The sequence below is a fragment of the Ursus maritimus genome, unplaced genomic scaffold (assembly GCF_017311325.1).
Source record: "Ursus maritimus isolate PB19 unplaced genomic scaffold, ASM1731132v1 scaffold_35, whole genome shotgun sequence".
Lineage (NCBI taxonomy): Eukaryota > Metazoa > Chordata > Mammalia > Carnivora > Ursidae > Ursus > Ursus maritimus.
Genome location: NW_024426119.1, coordinates 15,455,158 through 15,480,896, shown reverse-complemented (window position 1 = coordinate 15,480,896; position 25,739 = coordinate 15,455,158). Strand labels below are relative to the sequence as shown.

At 36.1% G+C, this 25,739-nt stretch overlaps 1 protein-coding gene across 5 annotated transcripts in view; it reads left to right on the top strand.

Annotated features, from left to right (window-relative positions):
• The window catches only part of RNF111 (ring finger protein 111), an 84,824-nt gene that overhangs the window by 29,320 nt on the left and 29,765 nt on the right, over positions 1-25,739 (top strand). For all 5 annotated transcript variants that reach the window (XM_008706033.2, XM_008706032.2, XM_008706031.2 and 2 more), the window contains exons 2-4: positions 7,068-7,966; positions 20,917-21,043; positions 25,342-25,505. In XM_008706033.2, the coding sequence (XP_008704255.1) occupies positions 7,087-7,966; positions 20,917-21,043; positions 25,342-25,505 (1,171 nt within the window). In that variant the 5' untranslated portion in view covers positions 7,068-7,086. The remainder of the gene's footprint in view (positions 1-7,067; positions 7,967-20,916; positions 21,044-25,341; positions 25,506-25,739) is intronic.

Here is a 25,739-nt window from a genome sequence, read left to right as displayed (position 1 = left end):
GTTTTACTGATCAATGCAATAAAAAGTATTCATTGAGTGCCTATTATGTGCCAGTTAAGTTTTAGTTACTAGAGATCAGGCCGTGAATAGGGCAGATAAGGTTCCTGCTTTCTTGGAACTTGAATTTTAGTGAGGGAACCCATACCATATACAGTAAAAATAGGCTAAAGAGATTTCAGTTATTGGCAAGTCAAGGACTTTACAAAAATCAGGATGTGATATTGAGAGATGGAGAAAAGAAGTTGGTTCTTTAAATGCGTGTGTGTTAGTCCAGGTTCTCTGAGAAACAGATGTCACAACAGGATTAAATGTGCAAGGAATTTTTTTTTTTTGGTTGTAAAATATACATCATATAAAGTTTACTATTTTAACCATGTGTAAGAGTGTGGTTTGGCATTAAATATTATATTTAATATTTAATATTATATTCACATTGTTGTGCAGCCATCACCACCATTCATATCCAGAACATTTTTATCTTTCCCAACTGAAATTCTGTATTCATTTAACACTAACTTCCATCACTGACTGAGCCACCCAGGCACCCTTCTTTTTATGTTCCTGTTGGCTGTTCGCATATCTTCTTTGGAGAAGTGATTATTTAGTTCCTTTGTCCATTTTTAATTGGGTTTTTTTTGTTGTTGAGTTCTAGCAGTTCTCTATATATTCTGGATATCAACCCTCATCAGATATCTTATCAGATATATGATTTGTGGATATTTTCTTCTATTCTGTGGGTTGGCTTTTCACTTTATTGGTATTTTCCTCATTGCACAATGTGCAAGGATTTTATTAGGGGGAAGTACCTACAAGAGGAAATGAGGAGGAGAACTGGAGAAGACAGAGTTGTTGGACTGCAAGGCAGGCCTAACCCTGAGTGAAGGAGAGAGGAAAGAAAAAGTTGGGTCTTAGGAAGTTTCAGCAAGGAGTCCTAAAACCAAAGTCAGCTATAAAGGAGTTCTGTGTCTCTAAGGGACAGGCCTAACTTAGTTTCCCTGTTATAATGTCATTGGCCAGGAGCAGCCTGTGGGAAATGTGACTTCAGGTAAATGCGGTAATGGATTTCAGAACACAACAGTTGGGGCTCTTCATCAGTTAAGCTTTGTATAGTTGGAGGTCTGCAGGGCACATTCTCATGGCTGCCCCAGAGCAGTCAGAGAAGACCTGGCCAAAGGTGACATTTTTTAAAAAATTTTTTTATTTTTTAAGATTTTATTTATTTTTTAGCGAGAGTGAGAGAAAGAGAGAAAGCGTGGGCAGGCAGTAGGGGCAGAGGGAGAAGCAGACTCCCCACTGAGTAGGGACCCCGATGTGGGGCTTGATCCCAAGACCCTGGGATCATGACCTGAGCCGAAGGCAGATGCTTAACTGATTGAGCCACCCAGGCGCCCAAGTGGTGACATTGAAAGCAAGACCCACATGGTGAGCAGAAGGTAGTTAGCCTTTCAAAAATCTTTGGGAAAAGCATGGTAGGTATGGGGAACGCAAAGCACAGGTGCAGAGAAAGCTTGCCATGTTCAAAGAACAGCCAGAAAGGTGGCCAATTTGGTTGCAGTCTAGTGAATAAAGAGGTGAGGTGGTAAGAGAAATAGATGGGCATTAGATGATAAAGGGTCATACAAGCTGTGGTAAAGAGTTTGGATTTTGTTTTTGAGACATTTGGAAACCACTGGAAAAATTTGAGCAAGGGTGTAATATTTGGTTTATATTCTTAGGATACACCCAAGTTGCTATGTAGAAATGAATTGTTGGTGGAAATAAGAATACAATTAGAGTCTGTTGCAATAGTACAGGCAGAAGATTATGATCATTTGGACTAGTATGCTGGCTCTGGATGTTTCCTATCCAAAGGTTAACAAACTCCTGGTAATTCTTTCATTATCTCTGGATTTTGTGCTTTCCCGTTCTAATCAACAGTCCCTTATTTGTCTATCCATGTATTTTCCTCATTTTCTATAGCAGTAGCTTCTTTACTGTTTTTTTCTAAAAGTTTCCAGTTTTGGCCCTTCAGTCCCTTTTTCATATTACCAGATGGTCCAACTGAAGTGCAACTATAATGATATAACTTTCTAGTTTAAGATTTTTCAAGGTATACCCCTCGTCTTACATTTTAGAATGGCCTGCCTCTTCTATCCCCCACTACGCCATTATTCCCTTTCCTGACTCTTATTTATCCTTCAAATTATGGATTCCTTCTCTAATATCTGAGTGTCCTTGCAGTGTCTTCCTTCTGGTGTTTCATAATCTGTATTTCTCTTTCTCCTCAGTCTGAATTCTTTGAGGGTTAGAACTACGATTTTACTTTATTATGTCAGTATATGGGTCAGTGTCTCATGTAGCCCCTGACGCATACCCTAGTGGACCTGCTGGAACTGTTGATTCAGTAAATGCAGTTTTTAGTGTTCTGTGAATTTTATCCTGGAAGTTTTTTACATTATCCCATTTTCTTCTGTACTCTGATGACATTATAAATGTCTGTTGTAGAACCTCAAGTGAATTATCTGTAATTGTTTATTTCATCCTGATGCCCTTGGTCAACAAGAATTCAGATGAATCATTTGATAGCTAACAGTCTATCTTCTGAACGTTATTGTCTATTTAGGTGAGGTTGCCTTGATCATTGATCTTTTTTCACATTTTTATTACATCTAGCACCCTAAAAGAAGTTGAATTTGGCAGTCTCACAATAGTTATCCTGACTATAACTTCACCTTTCTGTCAGGTATCAGTCTGCAAGTTTTTATTTGCTAATAAGTTTATCAAGGTTCCCTTATTCCTTTTCATAATTGAGTATATTATTAGATTGTGTGCTCCTACCTGTAAGAGCAGAATTCTCTCTTTAAGAAATTTAGTTTATTTTGGACATTTTGCTAATGTAGTTATAAGCCCAGAATGATGCCTGTTGGGCTGAAATATTTTTCTTGCTAATGAAATTTTGACTGTTCAAAATATGTAACAAACCATATTGTCCATACTATTTAGCTATAAGTAGTGGTAGTTATTAAGCATTTAGGTTGTAGGAGAGAGTATACTGTCAGGTTCTTGATTTCATATTCTTGAACTGGCACATAGTAAAATAAATATCAGTAAAAGAGAATTAAAAATTCAAAACATGTCCTAAGTAGTATCTCTGTGGTACAAATATTTGTTTCCATATGAAGAAAGTAGATAAACAGTGGACATATTTCTAGTTCATTTTCTGATAATCTTTAAAACTTTTATAGAAAAATAGAAAGTCATCTTTTGGATCTTTTTAAAAAATCTTGTTCCTTTAAAGCTCTGTAAAATCATCAAATTTCGATTTAAACTTAACAGTACTTATATTTATCATTGGTTGTAAAAGTCATTCATACCAATAATAATGACTGTTTCTAAACCATATCTCAGTTTAGAGGTAGAGTTCCTCAAAGTTGTGTCCGTAATCTTACTGAGTTTTTACCCTTCCCCCTTATGCTCATGTAAATTTAATTTATGATGTAAATTGCCAAATCCTAACCCTAATTTTTAGTTTTGAAAGTTAACATTTTTATTGTGCTTTTTTTCATGCAAGGTTTACTACTAGGTACTACACTCATATCAGGAGTAATTGGTATGCTGCTGTCATGACACAGCAATAAAATGATTGAATCAAACCAGTACAAGGAGTGACTAGTCTTGTGGATTCAGTATTGGAGTAATGTATAATAGCAGACTAGTCCTAATGTGGCTAAGGAATTAAGATATATCAGGTACATATTTAACCTCCTTTGTAAATTAGATCAGCCAATAATTTTTATAGAAATCAAAGACTAGATTATAATTTCATCAAATACCAATAGGTTGGAACGTTATTTATTGATCCTTTGTGTTAGTTTTGCTGCTTTTTTAGTTAAAAAAAATGCAGTACTGGTATTTATTTATTTTCACGAACTTCTCTTCTTTTTCTCAGTTCAAAATAAAAGCATGAATTAGAATACTCCCTTGGTGGGAATAGCTCAGGTAATATGGGATGTTAATTTTGCATTTGATGACTGCTTGACATGATAACTCAGGGAACAGTTACTGGTGTGCAAACACACCATGTACCACACCATATACCTACCATCTATACCTTATTCCCTCCCTGCCTCCAGCTAGGCAGAAAAAATTCACCAAAACCCAGAGCAGAGTTAACCATAAAGACTTCATTGTTTTGGCTTTGGGGCATAAACTAATGGAAAAGAAATTGAGTTTAGGAAATTATGCTATGAATCACTTCTTTGTAAATTCACTTATGGATTCCTGTTCTCAGAATTGATCTGTCCTTTTGGCAAGTTTTCATTGCCTCTCAGGATCTCCATTACCAGGACCTAGAGGGGTGACTTAGTAATTAAGGGTGAGGAGTCTGAAGCAGTTTTTTTCTTCAGCATATAAAGTTTATTTCTTCAGGGATCCAGCTCATCACAACTCCTGGGAGACATAGACTTCTGAAAGATCCCCAGATTTTTCCAAATGACATGACTCTTTAATGAGATCGAAGAGGGGTCCATAATTATCTGATGCCCAGAAATCTGGATACTTTCTCTCTTGACTTTTTGGCAGCAGCTTTATGGAGATATAATTCACATACCATTACAACACTCCCTTTTTAAGTGTATACATCAGTGGTTTTTAGAATATTCAGAGTTGATTAACTATCACCACAATCAGTTTTAAAACATCTTCAGTTCACTGAAAATAAATCCGAAACACTTTGTCCATCACATCTCAGTTCTCCTGTTATTCTCCTGTCCCAGGCAATCACTAATCTACCTTCTATCACTATAGCATTGCCTGTTCTGGACTTTTCTTACGAAAGGAATCTTACAAAATGTGGTCTTGTGACTGGTTTCTTTTACTTAGTGTAGCGTTTTTTGAGGTCATATAGTATGAAATAATATTTCATTTCTTTTGATTAATGAGTAACCATGGTATGGATTTATTTATTCATCAGTTGATGGACATTTGTATTGCTTGTACTTTTGGGCTGTTATGACTAATGGTACTATGAATATTGTGGCTACACCATTTTACATTCCAAAGTGGCCACACCATTTTATATTCCCACCAGCAATGTATGAAGATTCCACCCTATTTATATCCTTGCCAACACTTGTTATTATCTATTTTTTTATTGTAGCCATGTTAGTGGGCCGCCCCTTGAATCTTAAGTCACATGTATCCATACCTTATTGTTGTGATTTATGTTTTCTTACATTTAATTATGGTGATCCTTGTCTGATTTGTTGCCTTTTGTAGTTTGCTCATTGCTGTGCCCACGTGTTCAGCCATCTTTATGTTCCTCATTTACTACTGACCCTGCTGNACTCCAGACAGGGCTTGATGGCTGATTTTGGATACAGCACTGCCTATCCTTGTAAATAAGAATTATAGAAGATAGAGATTTTGATGGCTTTGTATAGAAATAGGCTGTTTCTCGGGTGGCTGGCTGGCTGGCTGGCTCAGTCAGTGGAACGTGTGACTCTTGATCTTAGGGTTGTGAGTTTGGGCCCCATGTTGGGCATGGAGCCTACTCAAAAAGAAAAGAAAAGAAAAGAAAAAGAAATAGGCTGTTTCATTTTTTTTTAAAATTGCTGTCATCTGTTCTGATAATAGTTATGCACTAAAAGTGGGAGACCTATGAGGTTGTATATTCCTATAAATGTCATTTGTGGAGAAGGAAAAGACTTGCTACCAAATATCTTTTTATCCTCTTTTTAGGAAGTGGTTTAAAAGTGCATGTTAAATACAAAACTAATCCGTAGTCTTAGAAGTTAGGATAGTGATTACAACTTCCAATAGTTGGAGTGACTGGAAGGGGATTTCTAGGGTGCTGGTTATCTTATGTTTTGTGATCTTGTAGGTTACATTAGATATGTTCACTTTGTGAGAATTTATCGAGCTATAAATTTAGAATATGTGTGTCTGTTATACTTCAATAAAAACTGAAGTTAAAAATCTCAGCATTATTTAATCATATTTTGCACTTTCACATTAACCGCCTTTCTAATAAATACGTTCCATTTTTAGTCGTGATATTTATTACTTTTATGTTATTACCATACTCGTGTGTACATTGCATTGATGTAGATGCATTAATTTCAAATCCCCTTGTTCAGCAGCCCCTAATTTCAAAGATAGAGTGATTCAGATACCCTTAGATTAGTTACAGGAAATTCGGTTTTATGTTCTGCTGTGCTGCTTTAACCGACTGATCTTCAGCAACTCACAGTCTTGGCTGGAGTCTTTCTTCATGAATCTAAAACTTTGTGAAATGCAGTAATTGTATATTTTGTCTATCAGGGAGTTTATATTCTCATCAGAGAATAGAACAGTACGAAGAAAGAACCATGGAAGAGAGAAGCTATATTTATACTAGTTCATTATTTATAGCAATCTGTCTAATACAGTAACCATCTAGATGTACAAAAATATTTAATTACCACTTTTAGGATAGGAGAGAAACGTTGACTAATCAAAGTCTTTTGAATTCTAGTCCTTTAATCTATTTTACTGTAATAGGTTTTGAAGAAATTGTTAGATTTTAACCAAATATGTTATGTTGCTGAAGGTAGAAAGATAATAAAACAAGGTAAGTTTTGGGTTAATAGAAGTTTTCAAGTAGGCTTATGTTCTATGATCTTCACTATATTTCTAAAAATGGGGTATGTGGTAGAGGTATAAGAGGAAAAAAAAATTTTTTTTTAAAGATTTTATTTATTTATTTGGCAGAGAGACAGACAGCCAGCGAGAGAGGGAACACAAGCAGGGGGAGTGGGAGAGGAAGAAGCAGGCTTCCAGCGTAGGAGCCCGATGTGGGGCTCGATCCTAGAATGCCGGGATCACGCCCTGAGCCGAAGGCAGACACTTAACGACTGAGCCACCCAGGTGCCCCAGAGAAAAATGTTTTAAAAAACAGTAAAATGACTTGTTACAGCCATTTTATATCCTCGTATATCAGGAAAAGGCAGTTTTCTGTTACTGCAGTGTTCAGTGGAATCTGAAACTCTTCAGTTAGTGTTATAAAAAACACATTAACATTCTTTTAAATCTCTGATTGTGTCTTCTAGGCCTTCCTTAAAGTTTCCCATGTCTCAATGGACTCCTGAATATAACAAGCTATATACCTTAGAAGTGGATATGAAGAGTGAGATTCCTTCTGATGCGCCAAAGACACAGGAGAGTCTGAAAGGGATCCTCTTGCATCCAGAGCCCATTGGGGCAGCCAAAAGTTTTCCTGCGGGAGTTGAGATGATTAACAGTAAAGTGGGGAATGAATTCTCTCATTTGTGTGATGATTCTCAAAAACAAGAGAAGGACATGAATGGTAACCAACAAGAGCAAGAAAAAAGTGTTGTTGTGAGGAAAAAACGCAAAAGCCAGCAGGCTGGCCCTTCTTACATGCAAAATTGTGTTAAAGAGAACCAGGGAATATTAGGATTGAGGCAACACCTAGAAACACCAAGCGATGAAGATAATGATTCCTCTTTTAGTGATTGTCTTTCTTCTCCTTCGTCTAGTCTGCATTTTGGAGATTCTGATACTGTGACTTCGGATGAGGATAAAGAAGTCTCTGTAAGACATTCCCAGGCAATTTTGAGTGCTAAAAGTAGAACTCATAGTGCACGGTCCCAGAAGTGGCCTCGGACAGAGACAGAATCTGTTTCAGGATTGTTAATGAAAAGACCCTGTTTTCATAGCAGCTCATTAAGGAGACTTCCATGCAGAAAGAGATTTGTAAAAAACAATTCCTCACAGAGGACACAGAAACAAAAAGAGAGGATATTAATGCAGAGAAAAAAACGAGAAGTGTTAGCCCGAAGAAAATATGCATTGCTCCCCACTTCTAGTAGTTCCAGTGAGAATGACCTCAGCAGCGAATCCTCTTCCAGCTCATCAACTGAAGGAGAAGAAGATTTGTTTGTTTCTACCAGTGAAAACCACCAAAACAATCCAACTGTTCCCTCAGGTAAAAATGTTTACGTTAAGCAAAACGTGGAAGTTCTTGCATTGTGTTTGTGCTGAATTTTCTTCTACATGTTAGCAATTTCATTGCTTTTAGAGGAAATATGAGGCTCAATTAACTTTTATTTTTTAAGCCATATAAATAAATTGCCAACTGTAGTATTAAACCATGACTCCAATTCTAAGATCAAATTTTTTAATTTTATACTTTTTCGATAGCTCTGTGATGGATTTCTTTCACATTCAACCACAATAAGAACACTAAAATACTTAATATCATTTTCCCTTTAAGTACTCTATTCTTATTGCTACTTTGTCATGATCTTTATAACTGAAAAATAATTTCAAGTATTTGAGAGATGCTTTTATTCTAATACTAGAACACAAACTTTTAGTCCTGACAGTGCTCATGACACTGACAGAGCACATGATTAATCGGTTAAAACTGAATTGATAGAGGATTAGCTTGAGTGCACTCTCCCCTCCTCACGGTAAATATTATATTTAACTAGAATAAAATTAGGTGCAGTCTCTGAAGTATAAGTATGTTCCATATATTACCATTTTTGCGGTTTGCTGAATTTAAGGGATATTTTTGAAGTGAGCATTGAGGAGTAATGTCTGAGCTGAGGGGAAAGAATACTTTCTTGCGAATGGGGGATAAGGAGAGCTTTTTTAAGGGCTGTGATCAAGGTTTTTAATACTGACACAGAGGTCTCCCAGTCTTTGCCTGATGTCCTGCTTGTCAAGGGTGGAGCCTGTTAATCTATTGTGCCAATATGCCATTTCCCCCTCTCGTTTTTCTCCTTCTGTATGGGTTACTTCCTTTTCCAAGGCTCCCTTTCCTCTTCCATTTTTATTTTTCTTTATTTGCCAGAACCCCAAAACCGGTAGTTTTGATCTTTAGTGTTAGCCATGATCAGTTTATTTTTTTTAAACCTACCCAAATATTTGTTTTAAAGAGTTCATTGAGATCACCTGTAACTGGGAGGCGGTAACAGCAACCTTCTGTGAGGTTTCTTGAGAAGCAGGGAGGTGAGAATAGGAATTGTCTTGCTTAGTTGCCACATTTCACATTTTCCTCAGGCGGTTAGACTGAAGACTTGTTTGGGGAAGAGGGAGCAGCAGAGCCCAATTTCTGCTTGAAATTAATGAGGTAGGATGGTTGATGATGTGAAGCAGAAGTTCCAAGGAGCTGGTATTTGTAGGAGGCATGAGAATAGAGGTTATGTAGGTCATATCAGTGTCTGTTTCTAGGAAGAAGGGAGTTTGTATACTCTCAAGTATTCAAGATAAATGCAAACTCTGTAATTCATTTAAAAATCTTATTTAATAGTGTACCATGTGGAAGAATTGCATTATTTCAACTACATAATATTTTCAGTGATTTAAGAGTAATGTTTGTCTCTGGAAAAACAAATCCCAAATGTTGAAACAAATTCTTTGGATTTTTTTTTGTGGTTTTTATTTTTTGTTTTTTAATCTTTTTAAAAATATTTTATTTATTTGGGGCACCTGGGTGGCTCAGTCGTTAAGCGTCTGCCTTCAGCTCAGGTCATGATCCCAGTGTCCTGGGATTGAGCCCCGCATTGGGCTCCCTGCTCAGTGGGAAGCCTGCTTCTCCCTCTCCCACTCCCCCTGCTTGTGTTCCCTCTCTTGCTGTGTCTCTCTCTGTCAAATAAAAAAATAATAATACTAAAATAAAAAAGATTTTATTTATTTGAGAGAGAGAGAGTGAGAGTGCACAAGCAGGGGGAGGGGTAGAGGGAGAAGCAGACTCCCCACTGAGCGGGGAGCCTGACACGGGGCTTGATCCAAGGATCTTGGGATCATGACTTGAGCCAAAGGCAGACGCTTAACTGACAGAGCCACCCAGGCACCCCCTTTTTCTGGTTTTTAGACCAGTGTTTTGTTTTAAACTAATTTGTTTGTTTTTTTAAAAATAATGGTTTAAGAGTAACGTTCACATAGTGTGCAATTTTAAAAGTACCAAGAATGTTTAAAATAAAAAATAAAAGATTACCACTTCTTGTTAGGTCCCAGTTTTATTACCCAGAAGTAGTCAGTTAGCAGTTGCTTCTCTCCTATGTGGAATGTATATAAGGGTTAATAAATAATGTGGGTTTTTAAAATATTAGTGTGTATAATTCTGTCCTCATTTAAAAAAGAATGGTTGCATAGTACTTCCTTTGTATAGATGTTCCATAATTTATTAGCCCGGTTTTGTTGATGAATATTTACTGCATTGAACAGCCTTGTACATGCAGTTTTGCACACCTAAGCAAGCATATCTTAAGGAATAATTTCTAAAAGCATATAGGAAGTTACATTTAAAAAATTGCTAGCTACTGTTACCAGAATGCCCTCCAAGAAATTAGCATCAAGTTCCTTTACCACCCAACAGTAGATGATGTCGTGATGACAATAAAAATACCTAGCACGTTTTGAGTTTTTACTCTGTGCTGGTAATGTTCTGAGTGTTCATATGTATTCTCATTTCATCCTCCCAACACTCTTAGGAGGTATATTCTGGTATCATCACCTTCATATTACAGGTGAAACATTTGGAAAACTATTTTAGAATGATTTATATTCAAAAAGTTAAATTGAAATATTTATGGGACATTGCTTTATTATCAAGAAATTTCAGCTCTCAAAAATTGACTTCCTTAGATTCTTAAGAGATGGGTTTTCCTTCTAGATGTATTTTTAGTGCCGGCTTTCTGACTCCAATTCCAGTATGCTTTAGTGTGAGTTGGGAATTAGGAGAGGGTTTGAATATCTCAAATTTTAATTAGGTGTATCTATTATACCTTATTGATATGATTTATATGGATGGGTATTAGTTACTCTGGAGCTGCTAGGACAACTTTTTCACACATTAGCCATCAACACTTACTGGCTGTTGCTGTAGTGAACTGATGGAAACAATGTTTGACATGTTAAGTATTTTGTTATATCTTCAAACTGTCTAAGATATAGTAGTTGTATGTAATTAACTGGTTTTACCAAATCACCTAAGAATGAATTAAGTCAGTACTTTAACATTGTATAACAAACATTAGTTCATTTGTTGTAATCAGTAGATTTCTGCAAAATCCCTATTTGCCTCATCCTTATTAATTGTGTTTTAAATTTATTATGGCTCTCTATTCAGGCCTGGAAAGCCAAAATGATATGTAACTTGGGTTGTTAGTTGCCAGTTAAGTTGAGAATTTATACATCCAGTTTTGTTCCTGATAATATTTGCCAAGAACTTCAGATACTTTAAAACAACTTAATAGAAGCTAAGTTAGAGAGTAGGTGTTAATTTTAGTGACATATTTCTGTGATCTATTCACTGTACCTTATCTGAATTGCTGCTTAAATGTTTATCTTATGTAGTCCTTATATTAGCACTGGGAAATCCTCATTTCCCAGTTGTTATTGTTTTTTAATTCAGTGACTGTGTGTTTTTATTTACAGCTTAAAAATAATATACAGCAGGTATATATTCAGATTTTCCAAGTGCAGTCCCTACTGTATTGACTTAGGTGTTTTAAAAGTTTAAAAGTTTAAAAACTTTAAAAGATAACCTTTAAGATAAACTGTGGAATTGTAAAGTCCTAATATTAAGAATTATATTTGCGAATATTTCTTTTTCCTCCTTTTCCAAAAATAGCACTGATAGAAGTTTTTGTTGTTGTTATTTTTATATGGAAATGTTCACACATAAAAATAGCAGTATACCCTGTTCAACACCCTGTTTCAACACCCTGCTTCAGTTTCAACACCCTGCCATTCTTATTTCCCTCACTTTTTTTTTCTAGAGAATTTCAGAACGATTTCTAGACATCATACCATTTAATTTGTTTTGTATACTACATATCCTGCAAACTGGTAGTTAGATCTAAAAGCTTGATTTGATTCAAGTTCAGTTTAGCAACACTTCCTTGGTGGTGCTGTGTACTTCCTGTTGCATCATTTGTTAAAGTTGATGAGAGGGTTCAGATGGTGTCATTCTGATCCTTCCACCCTTAAGTTCCCCCATCAGCATTTCATGTGTTAGCAACAACTTTGATGACCTTGCCTGGGTCCATTATTTAATTAGGCAAAGTGTTGACTTTCTAATTCTGTCATTCTGCTTACATTTATTAATGGAGGTTCTTCTACAAAGAATTCCTCAACTAATTGCTTATTCTGAAATGCAGTCCATATAGGAAAGGCAAGATGAACGCTTGATTCTTTACCTTAATTTACCACTTTTCAGAATGAATCGGTACTCTAGCAATATTTTTTATTTTTGGGTATCATTATGAACTCATGGGTTTTAGCACAGTATCAACTGCAATCTTTTTATTTTTTTGATGCTTGAATAGTTTCATCTGTGGCCTGTGGGAGCATCTTCAAATTGGGTTTATATCCTTTTGATACCACCCTAGTGGTCTCTGACAAGATGGTCTCTGATAAAAGATGGTCCAGATTCATACTTTACATTACCTTCCTCAAACCTGGAGAACAACCTTTTTTTTTTTTTTTTTTTTAAGTACTGCTGATTTCCTTTTATTGAGAAGTGGTATTTAGAGGTTATAGACTGGGAATTATGGTGTTCGTTACTCTGCTGAGTTATATTATTGCTTTCAGCTTTTTTAATGGATAAAATTAGGAATATAAAGATTTTAGAAAGAGATAAATCATTAATTTTATATGACTATTTCCATTGAAAGTTTAGGATTAGGATTTTTATGTAAACTTTTGTTTTATATTTGGATCTCTTTGCTCTTACATTGAAAATCTTGATTCTTTTTTTTTTTTTTTAAGATTTTATTTATTTATTTGACAGAGAGAGAGACAGCCAGCAAGAGGGAACACAAGCAGGGGGAGTGGGAGAGGAAGAAGCAGGCTCCTAGTGGAGAAGCCTGATGTGGGGCTCGATCCCACAACGCAGGGATCACGCCCTGAGCCGAAGGCAGACGCTTAACAACTGAGCCACCCAGGTGCCCCGAAAATCTTGATTCTTTTTTTTTTTTTTTTTTAAGATTTTATTTATTTATTTGACAGAGAGAGACAGCCAGCGAGAGAGGGAACACAAGCAGGCAGAGTGGGAGAGGAAGAAGCAGGCTCCTAGTGGAGAAGCCTGATGTGGGGCTCGATCCCACAACGCAGGGATCACGCCCTGAGCCGAAGGCAGACGCTTAACAACTGCGCCACCAGGCGCCCTGAAAATCTTGATTCTTAACAATTGAACAATTGCTTTTTTTGCTTTATTCTGTACATACTATAAATACATAAATGAGCATTCATAAATGAATACAAATGAAAATACTTATAATTACTAACAGTAATGCTAATAAGTATAAGTTTTTTTTGGTTCCTTTTTGCTGTTGGACAGTCTTCTGTGAGGTTATGCCACCAATTAATTAATTTTAAAAATTTTATTTGAGAGAGAGAGAGTACAAGCAGGGGGAGCGGCAGAGGGAGAGGGAGAAGCAGACTCCCTATTGAGCAGGGAGCTCCTGGGATCATGACCTGAGCTGAAGGTAGACACTTAACTGACTGAGCCACCCAGGCGGCCCTGTATTTTCATTACTTTTAAATTTTGGTTTGTTATTCCAACTTTCTTCTGTTCAGAAATGTAGACAAATATGCATATTATTCTCTCCTTCTCTTAAAATGTGTCTCTTGATTTTTCACCTAACAATATATAGAATTGTTAGGGTATAGAGATTATAGAGGAATAAAAGTATGTGTGTATATATATATACATATAATTATTTCTATTTTTTTTTACAGCTTTGTAGTACTCCATTGTATAGTTAAACCAAAGGTTTTTCAATCTATTGATGAATAGTTTGCAGCCTTTTGCTGTTAAAAACAGCACTGCAATGAATAGCTTTTTGTATATATTGTTTCATATTTTTTGCCATCGTATCTTTGAATAGAATTCTAGGAGAGGATTATTGGGCCAAAGATAAATGAATAAGTATTATTTTAAAAATATGTCCAAATTTTTCTCTTTGGGGATCATAACCATTTTGGATGCCCACCAGCAATATTTGAGATTTTGTGTTTTCTCAAAGCCTTTCCAACAGAATTTATTATCAGATCATAGGTTTTTTGGTCCATCTGATAGGTAACAAATAATACATCAGCATTTTAAAAAATTTTTAATAAATAGTGTTGCATATCTTTCATATGTTTATTTTTTATTTTTCAAAAGATTTTATTTAGGGGCGGCTGGGTGGCTCAGTTGGTTAAGCATCTGCCTTCAGCTCAGGTCATGGTCTCAGGGTTCTGGGATCGAGCCCCACGTCAGGCTGCCTGCTCAGCAGGGAGCCCTCTTGTCCCTCTCCCTCTTCCCCCCCACCCCCGCTCATGCTCTTTGAGAGAGAGAGAGGGAGAGAGTGTGAACAGGTGGGGGGCAAAGGGAGAGGGAAAGAGAGAATCCTAAGCAGACTCTGCGCTGAGCCCAGAGCCCGGCACTGGGCTCTATCCTACCACCCTGAGATCATGGCCTGAGCCAAAATCAAGAGTTGGACAGTTAACCAACTGAGCCACCCAGGCACCCCTTTTCATATGTTTAAAAGGTCATTCTGTTTCTCATGATCAATCTCTTCATATCTTTTGCCTGTTTTACAATCAGGATGTTGGTCTTTATTCTTCTGTCCATTTTCAGGTGCTTTATATATATTGGGGACATAAATCCTATATAATAACACATTTCTCCCAAATTTGTCATTAGTTCTTTGACTTTGTTACACTTTTTAATCATGCCAAATCTTTTTTTTTTTTTTTTTTGGTTAGTCACATTTATTGACCTTTATCTTTATTGTTTCTGGGTTTTGAATCATAATTAGGAAAGTTTTTCCCACTCCAAGTTTGTAAGAGAAAGAGAAATAACCCATTTCTCCCCTAGCCCTTGCATTATTTACTTTTTCTTCTCTTTTCTTTTTTTACATTTAAAGCACACATCTGTTTGATGTTTATCCTCATGTACAATATGAAGAATGGATCCATTTTTTTTTTTTAATGTGGCTTTCTGGTTGTCCCAAAACAAATCATTAAAAATTTTCTTTCTCCTATTGACTTAAGATACTGTCTTTGTCATATGTTAAATTTCTGTAGGCATTTGGACCTATTTGGAGTTTTCTTTTCTTTTCTTTCTTTCTTTTCTTTTCTTTTTTTTTTTTTTTTTGAAGATTTTAGTTATTTATTTGATAGAGGGAGAAAGAGCACAAGCAGGGGGAGCAACAGGCAGAGGGAGAAGGAGAAGCAGATTCCCTGCTGAGTAGGGAGCCTGATGCGGGGCTCAATCCCAGGACCCTGGGATCATGACCTGAGCTGAAGGCAGATGCTTAACCGACTGAGCCACTCAGTAGCCCCATATTTGGAGTTTTCATTATGTTCCATTGGTCTGTTTATGCTTACACTAGAAGCACACTAATTATAGACTTTTATATTTTCTTGGTTATTTTTTCCTGTTTATTCTTCCAAGTGAACTTACCAGTTTATCTGAGGATAGTGGTAGTGGGGAGACACATGATGGTATTCTTACTGGGATTGTATTGTTGGCTAAAGTAGGGTGAACTGACATATTTAGTATTTTTGGGTATTCCTGTTCCAGAATATGGTATGTCTTTTCATTTGTTGAAGTCTAGTTTTGTATTTAGCAGGGAATGTTTTATAGCTTTTTTTTTCTTAAAGAAAACAGCTTCATTGAGGTATAATTTACCTGCCATAAAGTTCATCATTTTAAGTATATGATTCAGTGATTTTTAGTAAACTTAAAGTTGTGCAACCATTAGTTACCATGATACAGTTTTAGAACATTTCTGTTAATTGCTAAAGATCCTTCCTGCTTGTTTGTAGTTAATCGCTGTCCAGTCCTCAGTCCCACATAACCTAATCTGTTGCTGTCTCTAAGGACTTGCCTTTTCTGGGCATTTCATGGAAATATATATGTGCGATCTTCTGTGTCTGGCTTTTTTCAATAAGTGTAATGTTTTTGAGGTTCATCCACGTTATAGCAGATATCAGTAATTAGTGTCTGTTTATTATTTCGTTTTTTATAGTATTCCATTGTATGGATATACCACATTTATTTTGTTCACCCATTCGTCAGATGATTGACATTGAATTGTTTCCAGTATTTGGCTACTGTGAACATTTGAGTACAAATCTTTGTGGATATATATGCTTTCATTTCTGTTGGATAGATACCCAACGGAAGAATCCTAATGAGGAGTCAGAGCTGCTACAACTTGAGTAAGTTTGTTACTGCAAAAGACAGGAGCAGTAGCAAAAGCAGCTGGTAGCAGGAAGATTCTGCTTTTGATAGTAACTAGCACCTGCATGTTGAGTACTTATGGCACCAAGATGTAGTTTATATAAAGAGTATGAGCTTTAGAATTGAAATTACATGTGAATTCCCAGTGTTGCTTACTATTTGACAAGTCATTTAAACTTGCTAAGTTTCAGTTTCTTGATGGAGCTAGACACACAGAATATTGTACATGGCACAAAGTATGTGCCCACAAATTGGAAGCTATTCTTATTATTAGCATCGTGACAGACAAGACAAAGAGGGCCCAAAGTAATTGGTGAGTATAGCGTTTGAAATTTCTTACAGATGCTGCCAAGAGAATCTGTGATCTCTTATCAGGGAATAGAAGTGGTTGTTGAGTTCATGAAGAACTCTGTCAGAGAAGCCATTATTTTTGGGACCTGTATTAAAGTACCTACATTCTTTCCAGGCTGTTACCTGTTATTTTTCTCATGATTTTTTTTCCCTTTTTCTCGTTATGTTGTAAAAGGTATAAGCAACGTAAGTAATCTTAAAAGAAATAGTTAAAAACACCTAGGGTCCTATCACTCCAAAGTCTCAGCTACACTTAAGTTACATATCCTTGAAACGTGAAAGCGTGAAAATAAAACTGTTCCAGTAAGAAATGACCTATTCTCCTGATTTTAAGTGGTATTGAGGTTTAACTTCATACTTTTAGGAATGTTTCCTTTAAAATTTGTTTCAAATAATTATCATTCTAGAAAAAACACTAAGTTATAGATGTCTGAATCTTGCCTGCTGTGATTATTATTAGTTACAAGTATTATGTTCAAGGTAAGCTTGCAAAGTTCCTTTTTAGGAAAATGATACTTAAGCAATAGAATAAGAGTGTATCAGTTACTTATATAACCTTTAGTTATACAATCCATATTCATAAAAAATATGTAAATTGAATTTTAATGCATTAACAAAGTTAGCTCTGTATCACTTATCCCTGGAACTTCAAAATGTTACATTTATGTTAGGTTTTGCTTGTTTATAAGGTGTTTATAATGTTTGGTTATTTTTTTACAGACTTTTAAGGAAATTTCACGTACATAGTTCATGGAGAGAAATCACTAATAAAGTTTATATGCAGGTGTAACTTTTCTCCATGTAGAATGGTAATGTCCAGTTGATGGGTTAAAATAAGGGAAGTATTTAAAAAAAATGTATGATCTATTTATATGCGTAACGCTTTTAGTTTTAAATATACAATTCTTTTTGTACTCTTGCCTTAAGCTGCATCATGTGCATGATTATGAAGGAAGAATTGGGAAAGCAATTTGGAAACCGAATCTAGGATATTATTTTAAATAGACACTCAAGTGCTATTTTTTTCCTCTGCCTATAAGATATATTTAGTCTGTTAAAAATACATTCTACCTCAGTATGTCTATGTGTGTAGTCTTTAGGACTTAGAGACTACTTCAGAAATAACTTTCTCCAAATCAGATCATCTTTCATTGACTCTGATTTGCCGGTGCCTGCTCTGTTTTTCTCTTTGAAGTATCAGAGAGTACATCCTAGATCTTTGTCATGGGCTTGTACCTCCTCCAGATGCTGGCCAGCTTTTGAAATAGTGCAGATGTTTGATGATGTACAGGTGTATTAGTGATGAAATTTGACGTTTCCAAAGAATGGCACCTTGGGTGAAGGAATAGATGGCGTAACTCCACCGTGATGAGAAAGTTGAACCGTTTGTTATCATTGTGGTAAGCAAGAGTTCAGTAAAAGTTGGATAAAAATGCATATGCAGTATTAATGGTATACTTACATACTAGGAGAAAATAAGAATAAGGGGGCTCATTTAGAAGAGCAACAAGGAGGATAAAGTCTCTGAGAATAATCTTAAAAGTATATTTGGCCTCTATGAAGAAAATTATATAGCTTTATTAGCATTTATAATCAGACCAAACCTACAGGTTTTCTAGAGATTTATAAAAGATATTGGTAGATGGCAAGGTATATTCTTGGATGAAAAAATATATTTTATAGAGATGTCAGGACTTGATTAGTGTTGCTTAATGCCAGTTCAGTCCAAATCTCAAGAACTTTCCTTTTCCCTTGATTTTAAATCCGAAAGAATTAGGAAAACCTGCGTCTACTAGGTATCAAAATAGAATGGTTCTAGTCTTTTCAACAAATGTTATTGGGACAATTGTAGATCCACATGCAAAAGAGATTAATTTAGACCTTTTATGTCATGTCAGACACAAAAATTAACATAGACCTAAATGTAAGAGCTAAACTACAATTCTAGAAGAAGCGTAGGAGAAAGTCTCAGTGACTTTCTGTTAGGCAGAGATTTCTTAAATATGTCACTAAAAGCATCATGCATAAAAGAAATTGCTAATTTGGATTTCATCAAAATTAAGACTTTTATGCTTCAAAAGACACCATTAAGAAAATGAAAAGTTGGGGAGCCTGGGTGGCTCAGTTGGTTGAGCGCCCGACTCACGATTTTGGCTCAGGTCATGATGTCAGGGTTGAGTGATCGAGCCCCGCATTGGACTCTTTGGTCCGCGGTGAGCTGCCTAGAGATTTTCTCCTTCTCTCCCTCCCTCTCTCTCTCTCTTCCTCTCCCTCTCTCCCTCTCCATCTCCCTCCCTCTCCCTCTCCCCCCACTCCCTCTCCCTCTCTCTGTCCCTTCCCTCTGTGTGATCAGCAGAGGGAGAGAGAAACCCAAGCAGATTAACGTTCATAGAGGCTTTATTTGTAATAGCCAAAAGAGAGAAAAATCCAGATGTCCATCAACAGAAGTATGGATAAACAAATTGTGACATGTTCATATGATAGGATACCACTCAATAATAAAAAAGAATGAACTATTGATAAACACAACTACGTGAGTAAATATCATGAATGAATACTTCACTGAATGAAAAATCCAGACACAAAATTGTATATAATTTATGATTCCATGTTAATATAGAACTCTTGAGAATACAAATCAATCCATAATGACAACTCAGGTCAGTTGTAGGAGTGTAGGAATGGGCATGGAGATATAATGATTGACTGAAACAGGGCACACAGGATCTTTTAAGGGTGTTGGAAATGTTCTAAAATTGGATTGAGGTGATGGTTATGTTCTATAAATTTACTAAAACCAGTGAAATGTGCACTTAAAATGGGTGAAATTTTTGCTCTCAGTATTTATATGGGAAAATTCTTATTAAAAACATGACTTGTAAAAAGAAAAAGAAGAAAAACCGTGACTTGTACAACTCTTGGCAAACCTTTACATCGATAGGTAATAGTAATGAACAGAGAGGAATGTTTTTAAAAAGGTTAAAAAAATGAAGACATGCAGTACCAGGTTTGTGAAAAATATAGCAAGAGAAGAAATGGAACATGACTTTTATTTTTTTTCATGTTAACTATTTTTAAGTGTATATTTCAGTAGTATTAAGTGTATCCACATTGTTGTGAAACAGATCTCCGGAACTTTTTCCTCTTGCCGTTTGAAACTCCATACTCATTAAATAACTCCCTTTTCCCTCTCCTCTCAGCCCTAGTAGCCACCACTCTACTTTCTTTATTCATTTGACTGCTTTAGATCCAAATATAAGTGGAATCATACAGTATTTTAAAGTTTTTTTGTGACTGGGTTATTTTACTTATAGCATAATGTCCTGAAGATTTGTTCATGTTGTAGGAGTTCTATTCTTTAAGGCTGAATCATACTCCATTTTGTGCATATACAATATTTTGTTTATCTATTCATCCACTGATGGACATTTGTATTGTTTTTACTTCTTGGCTATAAGCATGGGTGTGTAATATCTCCTTGAGACACAATGCGAATTTTAAAGTGTGTGAAAGTTACACCTTAGAGAAGCTGTTTAAAAAAATAGAATTACCCTGATATAAGAATCTTTGTCAAAGGGGATAAATAGATGGCATTAAAATATAACCTAAAACATGTAAGAATATTTAAGGGAGTTATCAAAACTTAATGGGAAGAAAGAAAGGATTTTTTCAGTAAAATGGTTTGGAGATGACTAGTTAGCCATGGAGAGACAGGGCTGGATTCTATTTATAATCTTACCTAATGCCATAAACAAAAATTAGTTTTAGATGAAGTAAATAATTAAGGAAACACATTGAACCAAATACATGTATCTATCCTCAAATAGGGATGCCCTTTCCAAACTTAGAATAATTTAGAAAAGAACATATACAAAAAAAGACAGATTTCATAGTTTAAAACCAAAAATTACTTTATATTTCTTAAAAGAATAGCATATCTTGTTTAACAAAAAAACAACCTCTTGGGTAAAACATACAGCAAATGTACTATCTTTATTTTAGATATTAAAGGGTTATTATGGAATATAGATATATAAGATCTTAATACCTTTAGATATTACAGGATTAATATTTCTATATAAGATAATACAAATATGGAAGCCACGAAAAGTTGTAAAGAACAAACAAAAATCATAAAAGAGGAAATAAACATGAAGACACAGATTAAGAGAGTAAGTACTATTTTCACTATGTGTGTTTAGCTCTGTTTAAAAAAAAAAAACTTTTTTGTTTTGACAGGTAAGATTTTTACTTTTATAAGGAATTTCATAGCCTTCAAAGTCAAAGTAAAAAATTTTTGTCTGTCAGCTTAAAATATTTTTCATTTCTGTTTCCAGGAAGTATCGATGAAGATGTTGTGGTGATAGAAGCTTCCTCCACTCCCCAGGTCACTGCCAATGAAGAAATTAATGTTACCTCGACTGACAGTGAGGTGGAGATTGTAACAGTTGGAGAAAGCTATCGGTATGATTGTTAACTCCTAGTTTTATATGGGAAGGTTTTTTTTTTTTAAGATTTTATTTATTTATTTATAAAGATTTTATTTATTTATTTGACAGAGATAGAGACAGCCAGCGAGAGAGGGAACACAAGCAGGGGGAGTGGGAGAGGAAGAAGCAGGCTCATAGCAGAGGAGCCTGATGTGGGGCTCGATCCCATAACGCCGGGATCACGCCCTGAGCCAAAGGCAGATGCTTAACCGCTGTGCCACCCAGGCGCCCTGATAAGATTTTATTTATTTGAGAGAGAGTGCGAGTGAGCAAGTAGTGGGGAGGAGCAGAGGGAGAGGGAAAAGCAGGCTCTGTGCTGAGCACAGAACACCACATGGGGGTTGATCCCAGGACCCTGAGATCGTGACCTGAGCCGCTGAAATCAAGAGTCAGAGGCTTAACCGACTGAGCCACCCACGCACCCCTGTGTGAAGTTTTAAATATAAATATCTAAACATATTTGTGCTGTGGATATTTACATTCTTTTACTGTGTGTTTTTTTTTTTTTTTTTTGAGACTTCATTTGAGCACATACTAGGTTAGTGGTTTTCAAACCAGGTTGCATTAGACTCACCTGGGAAGATTATAAAGTAAAGATAAAATTGTTCCCTGGATCATATCCCAGATGAGCAGAACCAGAATCTTGGGAGTCAGTATTTTTTTTAGTACTGCAAGTATACAGTGAGAGTTAAGAGTAGTTACTGTAGATAAACAGTAATTTTACTTAGGGCTTTCCAAAATTTTGTTTTATGATTCAAAGAGTTCATGAACTTCTTTGAAATTTTGATGTGAATAAAACATAAATATTGGAGATGGCACTAAAATTAAAAGTGTTGAAAAAAAATAAGGAGTATTGATGTTGAAGTATTCTTTTTTGTTACAATCTGTTTCAAGATCTCTTTGATATTATTGAAGTTTGTGCTATTATAATAGGGATATAATAGGCAACCTGGTATAGAACAGACTTTTACAATGTTGTTGTCCTTAACTCAGTAATTTCATCTAAGCCCTGTACTAAAAAATGAATGAAAAATTCTCATTTCTTTTGATAAATAACTGGAAATGACATTGCCCTTTTATCAATCACTTCGACCAAAAAGAAAGAAAGAAAGAAAGAAAGAAAGAAAGAAAGAAAGAAAGAAAGAAAAAAGAACCGTAACAGTGTTCATCTTGTGCATTAGATTATTACAGATACTGGTGAGAGAAGCAGTGAAATGTTGCTTTATTCCATTTGGTAGACCAAACTAATCTATGGATGAACCTTAATTTTTGTGTTGGAATGAATTGAGAAATGCAATTGCTCATGGTGTTCTAATTTGTGTTACTTATTTAAAAAAATTTTTTATTTTGGAAACATGTTACAAACATACCTGAAATGTGCTTCTCCATTTGTACTTTCCCATTGGAGTGCAACTTTTTTTTTTTTTTTTGAGGTTTTTATTTATTTATTTGAGAGACAGAGATAGTGAGAGAGAGCACATGAGCAGGGAGGAGAGGGAGAAGCAGGCTCTCCAGTGAGCAGGGAGCCTGATGTGGAGCTCGATCCCAGGACCCTGGAACCATGACCTGAGCTGAAGGCAGACGCTTAACCTGCTGAGCCACCCAGGCATCCCTGGAGTGCAACTTCTAATGGCATGGAAGAGAGCACTCTGTAATGTATCTGTTTTAAGTTTTAAATGATTTTCCTAGGCTCTGAGGAAAGTTGATACTCCATGGTAGGCGTCACAGTTATCCTATGATTGTGCATACTGCTTGGTACAACACTCAGTTTTTATGAGCTACAGGGATTGCTGAAATGAAGGACTTTGTGGAACTGGAGATCTTTTTTGTCGTGGAGGTGCTTAATGCTCAAGCAGATGCATTTACCATAGTAATGGATAGTGATCCTAGAAAAGACACACAGTGCTCATGACCCATATTTATTTTCCTTATTGTTACATGGGATATTAACTTTGTCACTGTTTAGCTGGCTCCTGGCCTTTCGTCTCTAAGAGAGAATGCATCCAGGGGTGCCTGGCTGGCTCATTCGGTGGAGTGTTTCAACTTTGATCTCAGGGTTGTGCGTTCAAACTCCACATGGAGTGTTGAGATTGCTTAAAAATCTTTTTTTTTTTTTTTTTAAAGAATGCATCTTTATTTCACATTCTTCAGTTTTAGGATTTGACAGTTGCTACTAATCATAGGACCGACTAAGGGCCGTGTGAAACTGCTCCTCATACACCAGGTTTTTTGTTGGTGCTTCATTCAGCATAATATTTGGAGTTACAACATCCTTGAAGGTTTCATAAACTGCAAAGTAGACCGGAACTTTCTGCAGCTATTAAGAGCGTCCCTATAGAAATACTGTTCTGTCTCACTACAGGCTCTTGGTTTCTCAAGAATTTTAATAGTGATCTTTCCCCACACCAAAACCATTTCATCCGGAGACATTTGTTTACTATCATGCCTCGATCTACACAATTCTTGCTGGAATGCAGTGTCTTTTTTTTTTTTTTTTTTTTGCTGTGTCTCTGAAATTAACCTTTATACTCCTGTTTACTTGAGAATTTCATTTTAGAATTTGAGCTGCTTTCTAAATTCTTAGGCTCTACACTTGTTGAGGTAATTTTCAGCCTGGTTCTTTTCTGAGTGGTTGAGCTCATATCCCTGATGACTGCATATTAATGGTTCGCTCTTTCCATACATGCTGACAATAAGCATCTTTTTTTTTACCCTTAAAGTTTATTTATTTTTTACTAATCTCTGCACTCAACGTGGGGCTTGAACTCACCACCCCGAGATCAGGAGTCCCATGTTCTTCCAACGGAGCCGGCCAGGTGCCCCTAAATAATAAGCTTCTAAGCATTTTTACATTCAGTTTGGGCTGGAGGAAAAAACCAACTTCAGAAGCCCCATCTTTCTTCTTCTTCTTCTTTTTTTTTTTTTTTTTTTTTAAGATTTTATGGATTTTTTGAGCAGGGAGCCTGACATGGGGCTCAATCCTCAGACCCCAGGATCATGACCTGAGCTGAAGGCAGGTGCTTCACTGACTGAACCACTCAACCGCCCAAGCACCACCTTTCTAAAACAGACTTATTTTTCCCTCTAGATCCTTAGGACTGCATGTTCTGTATAATGTCCCTCCATACCCTCAGTTCAGATTATTACAGTGAATCTTCAAAAATATTTTTAAATACAATATATACTTGTAGATAATTTAGTGCAATATAGCATCACACATAAATAAAAGATGATGACGTAAGTGCTAGGTGTTGAGGGTTTGTGGTTACATGCTATAAAAGCGTAAAGTAGCTCAAACAAGTGATGTTTCTTATGACTACCGAACTAATAACCTAGCTGCAGCTATCCTTACCTCTCCTAATCTCAGGAAGTCTCTAATGCCTTGAATATTTTTTAGGACAATACCAAAACTTATCTTTGTTTAGGCCTCTCAAAACCATGTTTTGCAAGTCCAATCTGGACTAAACATACAAGCTCATGTGGGTGTTATTTAATGTTTAGGGTGCTGATGTTTTTGTTACTTTACCTATGGTGAGTAATTTTAGGTATTAAAGAAAATGTAAATACGTGATTACAACCCAGGTGGGTATTCAAAATAACCACTGAGAAGAGCTGCATTCTTTTTTCTTATCTTAAGATTTATTTATTTATTTTAGAGAGAAAGAGTGTGCACACAGTGAGGTGAGGGAGAGGGAGAGTCTTTTTTTTTTTTTTAAAGATTTTATTTATATGAGAAAGAGAGTGCATGAGCGGGGTGGGGTGGGGGAAGAAAGAGGGACAACCAGACCTCCCTGCTAGGTGCGGAGCCTGACCTGGGGCTCAATCCCAGGACCCTGAGATCATGACCTGAGCCAAAGTCAGACGCTTAACCAACTGAGCCACCCAGGTCCCCCTAGGGAGAGAGTCTTAAGCAGACTCCACGCTGAGTGTAGAGCCCAACTCAGGGCCTGATCTCAGAACCCTGAGATCATGACTTGAGCCAAAACCAAGAGTCACATATTTTATGCCAGTGATTGGTCTGACATATCATTTCTCATATTCTTAGGTCAGTTGGTGAACATTTGTTGAACATTTCATTCCACAGGTGTTTTATTGACTGCCAGGCATTGTGCTGGTCATATTTGCTAGTCATAATTTTTAATTCTATTACCATTATTTCTTTGGGGAAGAAACTTCACAATGTATTTTGTAAGAAAGGATTATGATTTCTTGGGTAACTAAAATTTTTGTTCTTTTTTTATATTAACTAATTTAATACTGATGTCATTTAAGGTCTCGTTCAACTCTTGGACACTCCAGATCTCATTGGAGCCAAGGTTCAAATTCTCATACAAGTCGGCCACAGGAGCCACGGAACCGTAGTAGGATTTCTACTGTTATACAACCCTTGAGGCAAAATGCAGCAGAAGTTGTGGACCTTACTGTTGACGAAGATGGTAAGTTGGATTAGTAACAGTATAGAATTATGAAGAGAATTAATAAAATCAAATATCTTTGAAACTCCTATAATGAAAGTCCTACTACTGCTTCCTGGTAACATTGTTGAACTACAGGAAAGTTGTCAGATACCCAGTCTTATTTTTCAGTTCATATAACAGCCTCAGTTTGTAACTTGTGCCTAAAATTCTGTTTAATTGCTTGGTTTTTTCTTTTTCTTTTTTAAGATTTTA